Below are 16,861 nucleotides of genomic sequence, written 5' to 3'. Positions count from 1 at the left end.
TTGTATTTCCTGACCCTAAAGGGACTTCCACCTCCCAATGCTATGAGAAGACTGCAAAAAAAATCAAGTCAGTGAAAAATACCTTGCTGTCTATATATAGCTATATTGCCAAAAAAGTTAGGCAAAGAACCCTTAATGGAAGTCTAAATGTAAGGAATGGATTTTTTTTTAATCTACTTCTAACCAGAATTTTTAAATTGAAATTTATCACAGAGCATTCATTCTAATGCAAAGCTTCATAGTCAGATAAACACTATCATTTAAAAGAAGACTGAAGAGACCAAATTGCACTGTTGTTGCATCTTATTGAAATACCACAGTGATAAGACAAACAACTAGGTAAAATATATTTAGTATTTACAGGCACTTACTTGAACGGTGTGAACAGAAATGACAGTGTAGTTTTCTTTTTCTGACTCATCTTAACCTGCATTAAAAAAAACCCATTAAATCATTACATGCAAGTTGCAACAAGACTAAAAATTGTATCAGGAATTAAACTAAAAATCACAGAAGAGTTCTAAGTTTTTGGAAAAGGAATGAAATCACACTGTTGATGTACTGTTGAGGAAACTGGGTGTTTTACTCTGGTAGGTGTAACTCCTCCAAGTGCTGAACTAGCATTCCCAGAAGCTCAGACCTGCCTGTGTTGGGGTGGTGGGGGAAGGGCCACCTTGTGAGAGTGAAAAGCTCCCCTGGCTCCAAGGCGGAGACCCCCCCAGCCCAGGCTGGGCCAATGAGCGCTAGAGAAACATCTCTGCAAATCCATATTGTGAGGGGAAGGGCTGTCCTGAATGAATTAGGTGGGGTGAACCTGGAGGAGAGGATTTTGACCTGAACAAAAGCCCACCATTGGCCTAAACAAAGGACAGACAGACAGAGAGCTTCATTGCCAGAGAAAAGAGGAGGGGGGGAAAGACAGAGACTCACACCCAGTTCTACTGGATGGACTAGGAGAAGACAAAGTCCCCTCCAGCCCATGGAGATTCAACGGCAGAGCAGAGACACACATGTAGACCATGGAGGACTCCACGCTGGAGCAGAGAAGTTGAGCCTGAGGGCAAGTGTGATGGAATTGGGACCCCGAGAGCAGCTCACTGCCAGAGCAGGGGTGGACCCCCAGAGTGCGGGGTGAGTCTGCAGCCCGTGGATGTCCCCATGCTGGAGCCAGGAGCTGAGCCTGAAGAGGTCCACGACTCCATGGGAAGCATGTTGGACCATCTTGTTTCCTGGACTTCCATGCCAGGAAGAGTGGTAAAGGTGAACTGACTGAACTCCCATTCCCTGTCCCCTGTGCTGCTCAGGGGGAGGAAGGTAGAGAAATTGGGAGCAAAGTGATTTGAGCCCAGGAAGAAGGGATGGGTGGTGGCAAGGTGTTGTCAGATGTGGTTGTTATGTCGAGTTAGATAGATGGTAACAAATTAAATTGATTTTTCTTCCCCAAGTTTGAGTCTGTTTTGCCCGTGACCATAACTGGTGAGTGAGCCGTCCCTGTCCTTCATTCCTAAACCCGTGTCCCCTTTGTTGTGACTCCCACCCCATCTCACAGGGTGGGGGGGTGAGTGCAGGGCCGCATGGTCCCACTGTGGGTCAAACCACCACACTGCTCTAAAGTAGTTAAAATAAATCATCCCCAGGCAGTGATTCTCACAGAAGGACTTCTACAGTACATAAGACAAAGGGAAGATATGGATAGAAGTTATACCAGACTTCATTGACAACCTTCCTCTATGAAATCAGTGTTATTTATGCCAGACAGGAACTTGTACACTGCAGCCACACTGCTGAAGCAATGCTGTTAGATCGATTAACCTGCACAGGGATAAAAATAGAAGGCTTTGATGCTGTCAGAGCCACTTTGCCCAAGGCCTTTCAAAACATCTTTAAGGCCTCCTACAGCAGCCTGACTCAAGCCTGACTGCTGGCATAAAGCACACCCAGGAAGTTTCTAAGCACACTGCTCCCAAAACCTGACAGCTTGAAGTAGCAACCGGCACGTCTCATCCTATCCATCCAAGGCAACATCCTCTCCAAGGAGTACAAACTGTGGTCAGGTCAGTCCATCACAGGAAAAGTAAAAACCTGCTTGGCACATCTAAGCCAGCGCACTACTTCTGCTTCAGCAGAGAAACACAAAGGAAATTCACACACTATCCTTCCAAAACAATGCCAGAAACCAGCCAGCCAACAAGAAAAGAGATAATTTAGCACTACAAACTGACAGAATAAAAATAAACTGAAAGGAGGACCAGAACTTTTCAATATTTTTTTGTAATAACCCCCAAGACACCAGTTTAACTGAAAAAAGACCTGAGTCCCATCCTTATTTCATAGAGTAGAGGTCTTCCAACTGTGGATGTTATGTCAGCATTCTTCAACATCACATCCAGCCCACCAGTCACTGCCCCTGCTTCATGCCAGGATTCCACCATAGATTTGGAAGTGACTATGCTGCTGACACCGCCAACCTGGTATCCACACAAACTACATTTAGGGACCTGGCATTCAAGTGATAGAAGGTGCTGATGGTGCTAATCTCTTGCAGGTGATCTCACACTAATTCCTTGTTCCACCACCATCACACAGATTTCCTGACAGGGCAACAGTTCTTGTGTGGCTCAGCTTCCTCTCTGTGGAGAGGATGGTTTTCCCTCAGAGCACTTCTATGTCTTGCCAAAACTGTGATTTTTGCATTTTGGACTGTTTCTTATTCCACTGTCTAGTGAAATAGAACCATTTTTTGTTTGGACCACATTTGTGTTCTCATAATATAATATCCAGTGTTAGATGAATCAAGACAGAGAAGCCAGAGATGAACACTTGCAAAGCAAAACAACAGATACAACAGCATTAGCTAAAAGTTAATTAGGCCAATAATTTCATTTCTTTAATGGACAGGTGCCTGTTAACTTTTTGATCTGTTTGCATACTGATCCTGACTTAAGAGTCTTGTCTCCCAGCCCCTGCTGCAAAGGCAATATTTCCCTTCTTGGGTATCAGCACTCAGTCGCTCAGATTCTGCCTACATACTGCAAGTAGGTTCACATTAACATCCATAATCATCAGCATTTATGTTAAGAATCAAGAAAAAAGTTACTCCTTCTTACAAAATAGTGTTCATTAAAGTCTTTCAAACTCCTTCAGATATGGCTCACAGTTTCTAATCAACATCACTCAGTATGTGCGCTCAATTTTAGTCCTTTGAATTACAGCATGCTATATACAGCTTATGTCCTAGTATAATTATACACAGCAACATCTATTATACAAAGAAATATTTTTCTTTACTGTATCTTTAGTTACCTTAAATTGCTCGAGAATCTGAACAGCGTTGGTAAATATGCTCTCTGCTTTGAAATGAGCACTATTGTTCAGATATTCAAGAGGCAGAGTTCCCTGGGGAAGAAAAACACATACATACATTAAAAAATTTAAATGAAGAAACAGGAATTTTTCTAACTGAATGGCAGGCCAAATGAACAGTAAGAATGCCTCAAATTACTGCTGAAATAACTACTGCAACTGTTCTGAAAATACTCTCCTTACATAATTTCTCAACATTACAGGGACTGTTCATAATAACCCAGCTTCCACTGAAATGCAAAAAAGATAAATAACGGAAGTCATTATTTAAGTGTATACTATATAGCAGTACAACCTCAACTTTTAATCAGAAGCCATTCTTGAAATAGCTAAAAGCCTTCCACCTTGCCTGGGCCTGACTCACCCAGTACTCACGACGGGAAAGGGAGCCATTCCCGTACCAACCTGTGTTGGGTGGCTTTCCTCGCATGATCAGCACTGAGTGCAGGACAGGGGGACAGAATTGGGGGTAGTCTCACCAGAAGAAATATTTCAAAATACATGCTGTAAATAGGTGTTTTCAAGATGAAACAAGCAGCATGAAAGCCCATTAATGTAATGCTAATTGTCAATTAGAAATTTATGAGACAACCTTTGGACTAGGTAATAATATACAAAGGAAATGAAAAGCAAAAGCCATATCACAGTGAGGGCACTCACTGTTCACTAGAGGCACAAGATACCATCTGAAGAAAGTGCACTAGTTTAAACAAGAAATAATTAAACATTAAATTGCAGGAATCAGCTTGTTTACAGGCTCAGCTTTCATGATCAAAATCAAGAGTTATTCAAACCATATTGCATTTTTACCATCCCTAAAAAACAAAGTAACAAAAAACTTAGGTAGCTCAAGAGTATAAAGTTGCAGATTAGAAAAGGATCTGCTGCCTTTCCAACTGAAAGCACTACACAATATATAAAAAGATTTGAGTTTATGCTCCACACTGAAGACATACATATAAAGCCAAAACTACCAGCAATTTCCAAGAGCTATCGCAGTTTTCCAAATTTATAACCTTTGTCCTCAAATACCTCGTCTTGTCCTCAACACCTCTTTGCAAGCAGGTTTCTATAATATGAAAAAAAAACATTTGTACTTCTTACCACAGAATTCAGGGGGAAAGGCACACCGATAAGGGAAGCCATCAGCGGTGCAATATCAGCCTGTGCAAACAGAAGCATCCCCATTTTAAGACAGTTAGAGCTTCTAGAGTTAAAAAATTCAGTTTAATTTTAACATATCTGCATTGCAAAAGTAAATTGTATAATACTGTGAAGTTATGACACACAAAATTCCTTTATAATATTTTTTTAGTTTCCAGTAGTCATCATGGCATGATTCGATTAAAAATGTGAGGCTCCACTACTAATAAAGCTTCAAAAATGCATTTAATTTAAAAAGCAAATCTAAAACCCCGCAGTATTTTTTCACAGGAATTCAGTACCTCCTTCACTGCACTCAGGGGCATACCACTTTTTATGACTATTTATACTACAGAAAGAACTAATTTCATATTCACAGTTTTAAGCAGTACACAATATACTGTTTTTCCCAGCACTCCTTATCCCATGTTTCCATGGTGCCACTTACTCACCTTCTCCCCTTCAGAGGGTGATTCTGCACTTTTATCTGTGTCCTAGTCAGCCCTTAGGAAGGCCCCTCTATCTACACCAAGGCTTCTCATAAAGGCCATTACCTTCTACTTGTGATGATAAACACCAGCTGTAATCAGGTTTATATTTTCCTTTAATATAAAACTATGCACAAAATTTCTTTGTTTTTCCAACATAAATCTGAAGAAACTATACAGAAACCAGCGGCATTTCTCCAGCCCCAGATCTGCTGTGCAGGAGGAGACTCCAAAGCATTATTTGTAGAGGACAATATACATGTAGTATAATAAAAAGCAGAAGTTTAGTTTCCTATTTTTACCCATAGTCCCACATGTACTACGGGACAAAAGCTCTGTCTTTGGGGACTCCATTACCCAGAACAAAGCAACGCTCAGGTGACACTTTGCTATACAATCTCAAAATAACATCCCCATAGCTCCTGCCAACCTTGAGAGGAAAATTCATCTCCAATCTTGTACCAGGGCTTTGCTGAAAGCAGCTGATCCAGAATATTCCCCACTTCAACCTTCTAGCATGAGTTTATTTCCCTTGTTTGAGCAGGTTTGGAGTCTGTTATGCATATATTGGGTTGCATAGGATGACAGGAAGTATGAAGCAAACAAGCTTCAGGTGCACACATGTACGTGTGTTATCATCACGATTTAAAAAAGTTTGGCTTATTTAGTATCAAGGGTTAAGTTGTCCACCTTTTTTTCTTCCTTTACAGTACTAACTGTCTAAATGGCCAAGTGGCTGGGCTATAATCACAGACCTTGTTGAAAAAAAAACAGTTTAACAGTATAGCAAGAATTGGTTTTGATTCAATAATGATAGCAACTTTTGGAAAAAGTGACAAAATGCCGACATTTAAATATATAGTTCTGAAAAACTACACTGAACATACACATGGCTAACTTAAGTGTAGCAAAAAGCATACAACAGATGCTCATACATTTGGGAAACATGGTCATTAGACCATGCTTTTTTTTTGTGTGTTTAGCTGGGCACCTTCATAAGATAGCAAGGAGGTGTAAGCACAGCTCGAGAACATTTTCAAAGTAGAAAGTAGAGGGAAAGCATCACAAGTTATTTCTAAAGGTTTGCAAAAACAAATCCCACTCTGAAAACATGTTAGATACTATTCAAATTACTTTCAGACAACACACTGAATTTTCAAGGAGTAGCACACTGTTTCTTTTCTTTCAATAGCATATGATCACATAACTAAAAATGGTATGAAATGCACTTTCAGGAAGAGAAGTTGTATGTAGCTTAAATTAACAAGCAATTTAAACTTTTTCCTATTACGTTCAGTATGGGCACGGTTCCTGCAACTCTAACATTTAAGTAACACATTCCAGGGAAATGCTATGTCAGTGTGATTATTCATTCAAATCCCATCAATTAGTTTAAATCACATAAAACTCATAATTTAAGGTGAAAAATTATAAGCTATTAAATTCAGTATGTTTGATACCTGATTGACATCCAGCCTCTTCAAGTGTCCTAGTTTCCATTCTGCAAGAAATAACAGAGCACATGAACAGCTAATCTACATTGATTTGAAGGGGATAATTCAGCTGACATCTAACATCTTGTTGCTGTTTTCCGTAAAGTGTTGTTACTAAAGAAAATTATAAATTGGCTGTAGGATGCTAGCTCAAGAAGGGTTATGGATGGAACTCAACAGGCAGAAACGATGAAATGCATTCATTTCAGTTCACATTTTCTTTTATCCACAAGGATAAATTATGACTCAGATCAGTTGAAGAAAGTCCAAGGTTTTTATTTTTTTCAGCACAATATAAAGAGTGATGTATTACCTCCTGTGCCAAATAAAAGATTCTAACTCGGGTTTAGGAGAAAGGCTGTTTAAAACTCTTCAATAGTTTTTAAAAAAAGGTTAACCCAAGGTCCCCAGTATACTGGTACAGAGTGGTACAAACATACTTCATGTCTGCCATAAGCTCAAGGGAAAAATTCAACAACTTAGCAATCACAACAACTACAATGAAGGCAGAGACAAAGCCAAATGTACAAGTCCCTAAAGCTGTAGTGCATCATACAAAAAGCTGGTTCAAAACCGTATTTTCCTGCTTTCCATTAGCCTCTAAGGAAATAAAGAGGAAATTGCCTGTTTTCTTTGGGGGTGGAGAGTTATTTAAAAATAGAGTTTAGCAGAGTTTGGGTGGGGTTTTTTTTTCACGTCTTCTTTTCCTGACGTTTAAATTCACTGCCTCACAGCAATGATATCAGGTGGGGAAAAAAACCCAAAACAACAAACAAACAAAAAACCCCAAACACCCAAAAAAGATGACAAAGAGGTTTCCTTTTTACTTAAGCTTAAGAAAAAACAGTTCCACTGGAAAATATGATAGGGGCTGAAACAGACTTGCTGATACAGTACTTAAAATACTGTCGGTGACCTACCTAGAGCAGATCCCAAGTACAGCAGTAAAGATGTTGGGAACACCTACCCTCAACTTGGGAACCAAACTCAGTGTTAGCAACAGGGGCACAGTCACCTTCCACAACACACACAAAAAGCTAAATGGGACAGTCACCGTCCTGCTGACACCGCCTGCCAAAATGACACCGCAGAGACAGCACAGAACAGAAGCAGGAGTCCACTTAGCACCTCAGACCGTTGATGGCGTAGCCACATAGCTCAAATTATCCTTTGAGTTTATGGGAAGTAGAAGTTTAAATGCACTAGAAAAAGGCTTCATGAAGAATAACAGTAACCCACCGCTCAAAGGTCTGGCTCAAGCTCATTTATTTCCTCCAAAGAGGCGTTCAAATCCTAGACCATACCACCCTTTCTCCATCTTTCAATATACCCCATCTGTGCCAGACCCAAATCTGTCTCAGCTGAAAATGGCCTGAGACAGGAAGCATCCACATTTGCAGTATTGCATGTACCAAACTTAGTTTCAGCAACTGGTTCGTACCACTGCTAGCTGCAACAGTCTGAGTACAGGTCCACTGTTATTTGGTCCCAAAAGCACCCTAAAGAGCAGCCATGTACCTTAAGAACAGCGAGACATACAGTTACAGCAAGTTCCCATGGCAACGGGGGAGAAGCATTATCAGCATTAATAATCTCCACTTCCCCTACTCAGATATTCCCAAACGGCACAGAGTTGAAGACATCTGCCTTGGACCAGGCACTGTAAGACAATGAGCTCCTGAGGATGGGATACAACTACAGACCAGCCAGCTAGTCCAGGCTGTACTCCTGGGAGAGACACCTTGGGTGTACAAGCTGTCCATGCTGGTTACCAATTCCAGCTCACCGTCTAGGTTTCCTGTACAGTGCTCAGCACAGTTTTCCACCAGCCTGATAGGGTCCAGCTGTTGCAGGGACATACCAGTTCAAGAAGATGCTGATGATGAGATTACATGAACCAAGGAAAATTCACAGAAGCAAAAGCAGTGAAGGGGTACACTGAGCTCCCTCAGCTGCAGCAAAGCAGGCTGAGCCCCCTCCAAAATAGGGATGTGTAAAGATGAAAACAACTACACCATGTCTTTCTGCTGCAGAAGGCTATGCATTCCCTTACAAGCTTCTCTAGACTTGCACCCCAAGGCCACCTGGCAGGGTTGGCACTGAGGAGCCAGAGAGCTGTTCTGTGTTCTCTTTCTTTCTGAAGAAGGGTCAAGCCAATGGCCAAATGGGTAATACTACACATTGTCCACAGGATGCAGGGCTGCCATCACAAATCTTTCCAAGATTATTGCATTGCCAGGCCTGAGGGAAGGCAGAGCACAGGTGAAGGGACTGATGAGGAGAAAGCTGTCATCCCAGAGCGGACACTGTGCCCATCCAGCCATCTGAGGAGCACATTAATCTTTCCATGACAAATTGGACAGACTAAGTCCTGCCTGTTGGCACTGCTTTTGGGGGAATCAACCTTTGATGGCAATGATGAGCAGAGAGACAATTCACTGAGCTGCTTACAACCTGCTTGCACTAAAAAGTTTGTCAGGATTAGAAATATTTTGTTGTTTCCATGAACTCTTAACTGAGAGAAATTAGAAAGGATTCTCAATAGACACAAGAACTTAAACACTGATGCATTCAATCACACATATAAGTCAGACACCCACATACATCAGTGATACAGCGACCTCCCCTCCTGCACATAGTCGCAGCTGCATTTGTATGGAGCAGGGAAATCAAATTCAAAAAACTTTTCAAGAGACTTCTTTTAAGCATCTTTTCTTTCATATGTTTGCTTTGTGAAAATATGTGGGATTGTAATTTAACGAGTAGCTGAATGGTATTGACCTGTGAAAGTGCCAAGTTACATTTCAACAACAGTTTTTTCTTTACTTTTAAGGTACGTATCCTACCAGAAGTTGTAATATACTACTATAGAGACAAAAGTCACTTTTTAAGAAGATACTTATTACTCAAATATAAATTCAAACTCCCAAGATACTCAGAGAGACTCAGATCTCCACTAGAGATTATCCCTGGCAATGAGGAACAGGTAGACACAGTGTCCAAACAGACCAACAACATGCTTGACAGCTGGAAAGCTGCAGAACAAGTCCAGAATGAAGGGAGAAATTTCTGCTATTTGCTTTGGGGTGTTTGTTTTTTTGTCTGGTTGTTTTTTGGGGGTTGCTTTGTTTTGTTTTTTTAAACCCTCGGAAGGAAAATACAAAGCAGGCACTGCAGGGTGCAGACACATTCCCTCCTTTAAGAAAATACACATTTCCTAATAAAGGACAGTCAAAAAGCTTTCCCTATCGTGTACCAAGAAGTCAGCTCAATACTCTTCTTTTTTGAAATGCTCTCACAAAATTTTTATCATTACTTGAAGTCAAACACTGAGGTTTTTACTAAAGCTGCTGAGAATCAAGGCAACTGACAGCTGTAAAAATAAACTGTTACAGATCAACCCTTAGAGACATCAAGTGTCCTTAGAAGTCTAGCTAATCAGCTATCACAGACATCAAAATCTGTTGGTTTCACTCTGTTTCTATTTTTTATTCTACAACTCATTTTCACTTCTATCAGAGATGCCATAGTTTTATAGCAGCAGTTAATTACCAAGAGTGAAATGTTAGCACAGTCTACATTTGAGAAGTCCTGTTTGTTTAATCTGTTACCTAATACTTTCTCAAGAGCAGGGCAGGGTTAAAACTTCAGGGTTGAAGAAATTTTTGCCTGTTTTCTCTAATGTAGCTTGGAAAAGAATCCAATAAAATAGAAAGTCATTACTTCACTGATCACACATAGCAACCTGTGAGATTCAAGGCATCTTAAGAAACAGAGCAGGCTATAAGAATGGGGTACACAAAAGAGGAAGACCTTGCATGGTTTAATTACACATGGCTCTAGAAATTCATTGATATTTCAATAATCCAGTATTTATATACTATACATTTGAAATATTAAAAATTAATTCCTTTTTAATAACTTCACTCTTCTTAAATAAATTACAAAGGTGAAAAACAACAGTAAAGAGTCAAAGTTTTTCATTGAGAAAGATTGCTTACATTTCCACAGCAGCCACAAAGATGGAAGTGAGACAAGATAAACCCTGGAAAGTCCCCGGGGTTGTACTGTGAAGCTAGAAAAGAGTCTTAGGACATAGCAACTTATCATGTTTCTGTACAAATAGCTTTTAACCTCTGTGAGTCTTCCTAAGAATTAAGTCTTCTGCTGAACTAAGTTTTAGGAGTGTGAATAACCTCCTGTACCCAAAGAGATAAAATCTTCAGTTCCATAAATAGAAAAAAAAAAAAAAAAAAAAAAAAAAAAAAGGAGTCTGATATTATCTACACAATTTTGCAATACTCTCCATAGGCATGCCCTGTCACCTTTTCTTTCCACACCACACAAAGCAAGTCATATTTACTGTAACTGAACAGAAGATCAACAGGTGCAATGGTTAAACACCTGCCTTTTCACCGAAGTCTTGCACTTAATTTTCACATTTTACCTACCTTTCAAAAAATTGTCTTCAAAGAACTGGGAAGTGACTTTCTGTGGATAATTCACTCCAGCACCCCAAACAATCAGTGGTGTTAAAGTTTCTGAGGGATGACCAGCTCCATGGGATCCTATGATACACCAAAGCAAAAACAGTGTAAACTTTAAGACACATGGTGTAAAACAAACAAAAAAACTCCCTATATATATATGTGTGTGTGTGTGTGTACACATGTACCAAGTTCTTGTTACAGTATATATACTAAAATCTCATTACAGACAACCTATTCCAGCTTCATAGCTTATTTTTCTGCCACTAACAATAAAGGCTAAATTCAAGTTGTAAGTCGGGAAGTTGGTACCACTTAAGTTAAGCCTATAAAGATGAAACTTTGTATATTAAAAAACCACAAACTTAACATACAGAAATCGAAGCAAAAGTATTTGAAAGCCTCAAGGTGTAGAGGAGTTACCTGCTCAAAACACATGCGTGTGCCTATCATGAGAATCCCATGAAAAGCAGGGATGGTTGATTTGAGTAAAGTTAGGCAGGTGCCCAAAAAATAACATAGAACTGAACTCTGGTCCCCAAATAAGGATTAGACTTCCCTTTCAAAACTAAGAGACAATATGCATCACAACTGTCATCCTTTCCCCAGTGATACAAAAGTTCATTTTTAAGGTTTTAAAGCCTGGTAGCACACTCCTTAAAAACAGATAAAGCATTACTTCCTTCCCTGGGGAAATTAATTCCCTCCAGATTAACATATCAGCCCTCAAAAAGAGGAAGCTTTAAAACTACGACGTCTCAACAGCAGCTGCACTGAAGCAGAAGCCATACAAGCTTGAAAGAAATGCTGGTCATTGAAGTCAGTGGGTGAGGTACCACAGCAGTGAGATAACCCAGGCTCAAAGAGAATGACATTGTTATACAAATTCTATGCCAGTCACTGCACACTCAACAGATTATACACTTTCCTCGTATTTGCATAGACACACAGCCTTCCCTCTGTGTGTGTATATATGTATTTTAATAATTACAAAGGACAGAGAATAACAATATGTATTATATATATGTATTTTAATAATTACAAAGGACAGAGAATGTCCTTTGTTTTAAGGACAGCTTTTTTCTTAAAAAAAACCCCAAACAAACCAGAATTGGGTATGAAACTGGGAGTAGCATTGAGGCTAAACAACAATCACTAAAGCAGAAGAAGCCAGCTTTGCTTTCTTTAAACAGCCCTACATTTAAGAACACACAGGTCTGAGAATAAGATTTTCAATGTTCAGATATCCCTTACGCTCTCTGGGCTCAAAAGCAGCAACAACTGCTCTTCTTTGCAGAGCCTGGGAAAAAAGTAGATGGAAATAGCACTTCCTCCATCCTCCAGGCATCAGTTATTTCTTTCTATTGCAGGAGGAAAGTGCAAGTTTTGGCGAGCTTTCATTTTAGCCAAGTCACCAGCTCCATCAGCATTTTACTGAGACTCTGCATCCATGAATACTTTAAGACAGATATAGCTGAGAGAGGCAGCTGTATCCAACCTCCCCCTTTTATAGGAACCAAGTTTCAGCCTGATCTGAATTATAAGAGAAGGAAAAAAAAAAAGAATTTGATTTTTAGCTGGATCAATTCCCTGTTCCACCCCTCAGCACCCCCCAAACACACCTTCTCAGGAAAAAGGGATGGAAATCATGCTATTGTTTAGTTTTCTGTTCTCTGGTCCAGTGTACCACACAGTAGTACAGGATGGCAGCAGGAGTAAGTGGCCAAGGTGAGGGTAGGTGTGGGACCACCTATGTTGGTGGTCAGCAGTTCCATCCAGCTTAAAGCAAAATCATGGAGACAGACTGAGAAAGCAAGTGATTTTATTGGTCTTTGCCAAGAAGCAGAGTTTCTTTGATCATGTCAAGTTCAAAACGTGTTCTCTTCCCTAATAAGTAACCCTGCTCTTTTAATTTTTAATTTGTTTTAAAACTAGCAGACATCTCATTCTGCAAATAACCACTGAAACACTGCAGCAGTTCCTGACACTACAAGCTCAAATACAAAGCTATTGAACCAGCCTCCAGACTGCTGGCTATGTGCCTGAGCATCATTTCTGCGTTTGCTCTTGGACTCACTGAACTCAACTTTAAAGTTATTAACACTTCTGGCAGAAGGTCAAGCTTTTTCTTCAAGGCAGAAAGAGATGACAGAAAACTATGACAGACCAGTGGTTCTCAAAGCCTGAAGAGTTACTCCTATCACCTTTTATTCTTCCTTCAAAGGATACAGTACATAATGAAAACATCCCAGCAGCACACTCTGGCAACAAGGAAGGCCAACAGCACCTCAGGCTATGTTAACAGGGGCACGATCCAGGGAAGAGATTATCCTTCTCTACTCAGTACCTATGAGACAACCTCTAGACATTGGATCCAGTTTTGGACCCCTTTAGTACAGGAAAGACATCAACCATCTGTAATGAGCTCAGTGGGGGCCCACAAATTGGTCAGAGGAGCACTTGTCATGTAAGTAGAGGCTGAGAGAATGGGACTTGTTCAGCCTGGAGAAGAAATGGCTTTGGGGAGGACATAACAGAGTATCCTGCCTGTAGCCCACTGCAAGAGGGTTTGAGAAAGGATGGAGCCAGGATCCCAGTTGGTGCATGGTGGGAAGATGAGAGAGAACAGGCATAAGTTCAAACAGAGGAGTTTCAGATTGCAGAAAAAGAAAACCTTTTCCCCTCCACGAGGCCAGGCAAGCAGCAAAGCAGGCTGCCCAAAGTGGTTGTGTCGGCTCCATTCTTTGAGGTTTTAAAGGTCCTGCTGGGTAAAACTGTCTGATCCCAAACCTGATCCTGCTTTGAGTAGGTGGTTGGACCTCCTGAGGTCCCTATGATTATATATATTAAAAATATATATGAACACCTCCCTTATAAAAAATTATTAAATGACTACTTGAATCAGACAAAAAAATATATGCCAGAATTAAAATCTTATTGCAGGTGGCAGTCAGCTCAACGGTAAGTAATATTCAAAACAGACTATTTTGCAAATGAGCAAACAATAATTAGGCTGATTTTAAATAAAGAGATGAATACTTTTGTTATCTCTGATGACAGAAAAAGCTTGCATCCCTTCCATTTGAAAGGTTTATGATTTCACACACAAAATAAGATGCTGAATTTTGCCAGGACCATGCCTGAAGCATCCTTTGTTCAAAAGCATCACAGTTAAATCTAGTTACACCAAAACTGCCTCAAGTCATTTGGCCACTAAGGTCATGCACTTCACAAGTGCCCTCTGTGGGTACCAGCCTGGCTGGCCACCTGCCTCACTCTCCTTTCTGTCCTCTCAGCTGCACTTCAGTGCGAGCCTCCTCTAGAAAGATCACACAGCAGTCCTATCCTTCCTGCTGTGCCTAAAAGGCTAAAATAAGTAAAAAGACATTCCCCTCGCCCCCCCCCAAAAAAAAGTTTTTCACCAGCTCCCAGACAGCTCTGTCACCTTTCACAGGTGTTTGAGAGCAAAGTGATAACTATTTCTGTCCCACATGAGCTGCAGCAAGACCAGCTTTGTGGCTGGCAGCCAAACAACACAACCTCTGTCTGCTTGGGCTAGTTTTCTGCAGGGAGGCTCTGATAGAGGTGGTATTTAGGTCTTTTCCTGCCTACCAGCAGTCATTAAGGGAGTTAAGCTTTACCTTATTAAAACCCCCTAAAGCTTCTAATAGGAAAGAGCTTTAATAGAACTCCAGATACTAACTCATAAATTCAGCTGACTCAACATTTAAAGAGACTCACCCCAATCTGTCATTCCATGGTCAGAAGTTAAAATAAATGCAGTTTTTCCATCATTTCCATAGAAATTTTCAATCATTGAAGCAATTTCTTGTACACCCTCGTCAACTTTTTTAATATTCTCCTTGTATTCCCTAGAAAAATAAGAAAAAATGTTATTAGATTCAAGGTGTCGCTCACACTTGGTATAAAGCAAGTTATACATGGTCATAATGCCCAGTCATTTGATTATAGACAGTTTTACCCTTTACAGAACTTCAAGCTAACAAAAGGCATCCTAGATATAAAATCTCTCCTCCTCTAAGTCTTATGTGAGATCCTAAATTGTCACAGCACAGTTTGAAGGTTCCTGAAACTATAGTCTCAAAACGGATGGTCATTTACATTTCAAATCTGATCTCTCCTTGATTGAAGACTATAATTTAATCACCCACATCTATCAGGCAATTAAGGAGAATGCCAAAACTAAGGAATTCTGGAAAACTTGAGCACCTTAAACTGTAAGTTTCAAAAATTACTTTAAGCCAGTAACTAAGTAGCAAAGAAAGAACTTGCCATGCAAGGACTGTTTTGAGATGAATCACAGATCAGCACAGATCCCAGAGTTTTGTGGAATAGAGGCTAAACCAAAAATCTGTATGTTTTTAGAAAAAATGACCATGATTAACCCTCAGCCAACTAATTTTCTATTGTTGGTTTTGCTAATGTCAGTTTGAAAACTCTATCTTCAAAAAATCATTAAAAAAAAAAGAGCATGAGACATAGAGCAAGTGTGAACTTCGGAATGAAGTAGGAAATCAGAGCAAGGATTTTGAAAGTATGCAAGAAATATATATCCTGCATTCAAAGTATGTGAGGAAATGAAAAGAAAGTTCTCAAATAGCACACTTCAAGATGATTTGGTAATGAGTAGCGTTAATCTAAATTCTTCATTCAAGTGTCTTCAGGAAAACTAAGGCATGGAATTTGCAGCCATTATTCCTGAGCTTACTGTTGTCTACAAATTCAGTCATACCATTTCAGCCATGGAGAATCTGGTAACCGTTTCCATTTTAAATACAAAACTGCAATTTACTACATATCCTCTAGATCATATGTTGATTACAACTAAAGCAACTTGCTAAAAATAAGATTTGAGTAAAGGAGTATAATCAGGGACACTGTATATAGCAAAAATCTGTCACTTCTAGAAGAGAGACCTTAAAGACAAAGAAAAACCCTAGGAAATTCAGAACATAAGTAATCATGGTGACATACATGACCTATTGGAGAAACCCTCAAGACTGCAAGTCTTGTTTCAGGCTTGATAAATAGCACTGTTAAAAAAAAGTTACTGTATGCATTTAAAACTAGTAAGATAGGAGTAATCTCTCAATTACCTGGAGTTTGGCCGATGAGCATGTCCATTTGTGTCTATGCCTAGCAAATGCAGGAACAGAACCACTTTGTCCTCATTCAGTGCAGAGAGCAATGTTTGATTACTTCTGGAATAATTAAAGAAGCTCTGTATGGAATAAGCCATTCAATTATTAATCTGAGTACAATGGAAAAACATGATAGGTAACCTATTAAAACTAAATCGCAGCTGTTTTCATGTCAAAATACTAGCAGTTATTAGTTATGAAAGCAAAAATTAATTACTGCCCGGTTTACTTAAAAGAGGACAACTACCATCAATATAGTCAGTCCAAAGTTTCAGCTTATCTAAGACAGGCAACACTCCTCAAATTGAGGGGTCTTTGGGGGGGTTTTTTTGCTGTGTTTTTTGTTTGTTTGTTTGAGTTTCTTTAGGCAGAAATACCAGATAACTGCATATTAACCCTTCTTTGCCTCCTGTGTAATCACAACAATGAACCATTCCTGAGTGCCACTTATGGCTTTACATTTCCATTAATTTATCAATTTAAAGCTGGAAGCAAACATCTCAAATACTCTTGCTCTGGAAGCAGGTTCTGCAGAACTGAGATACCAAGCAACAACTTGTTTGTAGAAACCAAATTAAAACAGAGCAAAACAGCCCAGAAGGCCAACCATATCCTGGGCTGCATCAAGAGAAGCGTGGCCAGCAGGTTGAGGGAGGTGATTCTCCCCCTCTACTCCGCTCTCGTAGTGCTGGAGAGTGTCACACACACCTGGAGTGCTGTGTCCA

At 39.9% G+C, this 16,861-nt stretch overlaps 1 protein-coding gene across 1 annotated transcript; it reads right to left on the bottom strand.

Annotated features, from left to right (window-relative positions):
* Window positions 1-367: 367 nt before the first annotated feature.
* LOC104524296 (GPI ethanolamine phosphate transferase 1-like) lies at window positions 368-16,216 on the bottom strand (the record flags this gene model as incomplete). Its single annotated transcript, XM_010167118.1, has 7 exons — window positions 368-427; window positions 3,304-3,396; window positions 4,468-4,527; window positions 6,455-6,495; window positions 10,939-11,055; window positions 14,716-14,846; window positions 16,092-16,216. Coding segments are annotated over 7 exons (627 nt in total), but the record flags the coding sequence as incomplete, so codon positions are not given.
* Between the last annotated feature and the right edge of the window lie 645 nt (window positions 16,217-16,861).

The sequence above is a fragment of the Antrostomus carolinensis genome, unplaced genomic scaffold (assembly GCF_000700745.2).
Source record: "Antrostomus carolinensis isolate BGI_N321 unplaced genomic scaffold, ASM70074v2 scaffold10034, whole genome shotgun sequence".
In the NCBI taxonomy this organism is placed as follows: Eukaryota; Metazoa; Chordata; class Aves; order Caprimulgiformes; family Caprimulgidae; genus Antrostomus; species Antrostomus carolinensis.
Note: the sequence above shows the minus strand (reverse complement) of the source record. Positions and strands in the feature narration are given on the sequence as shown.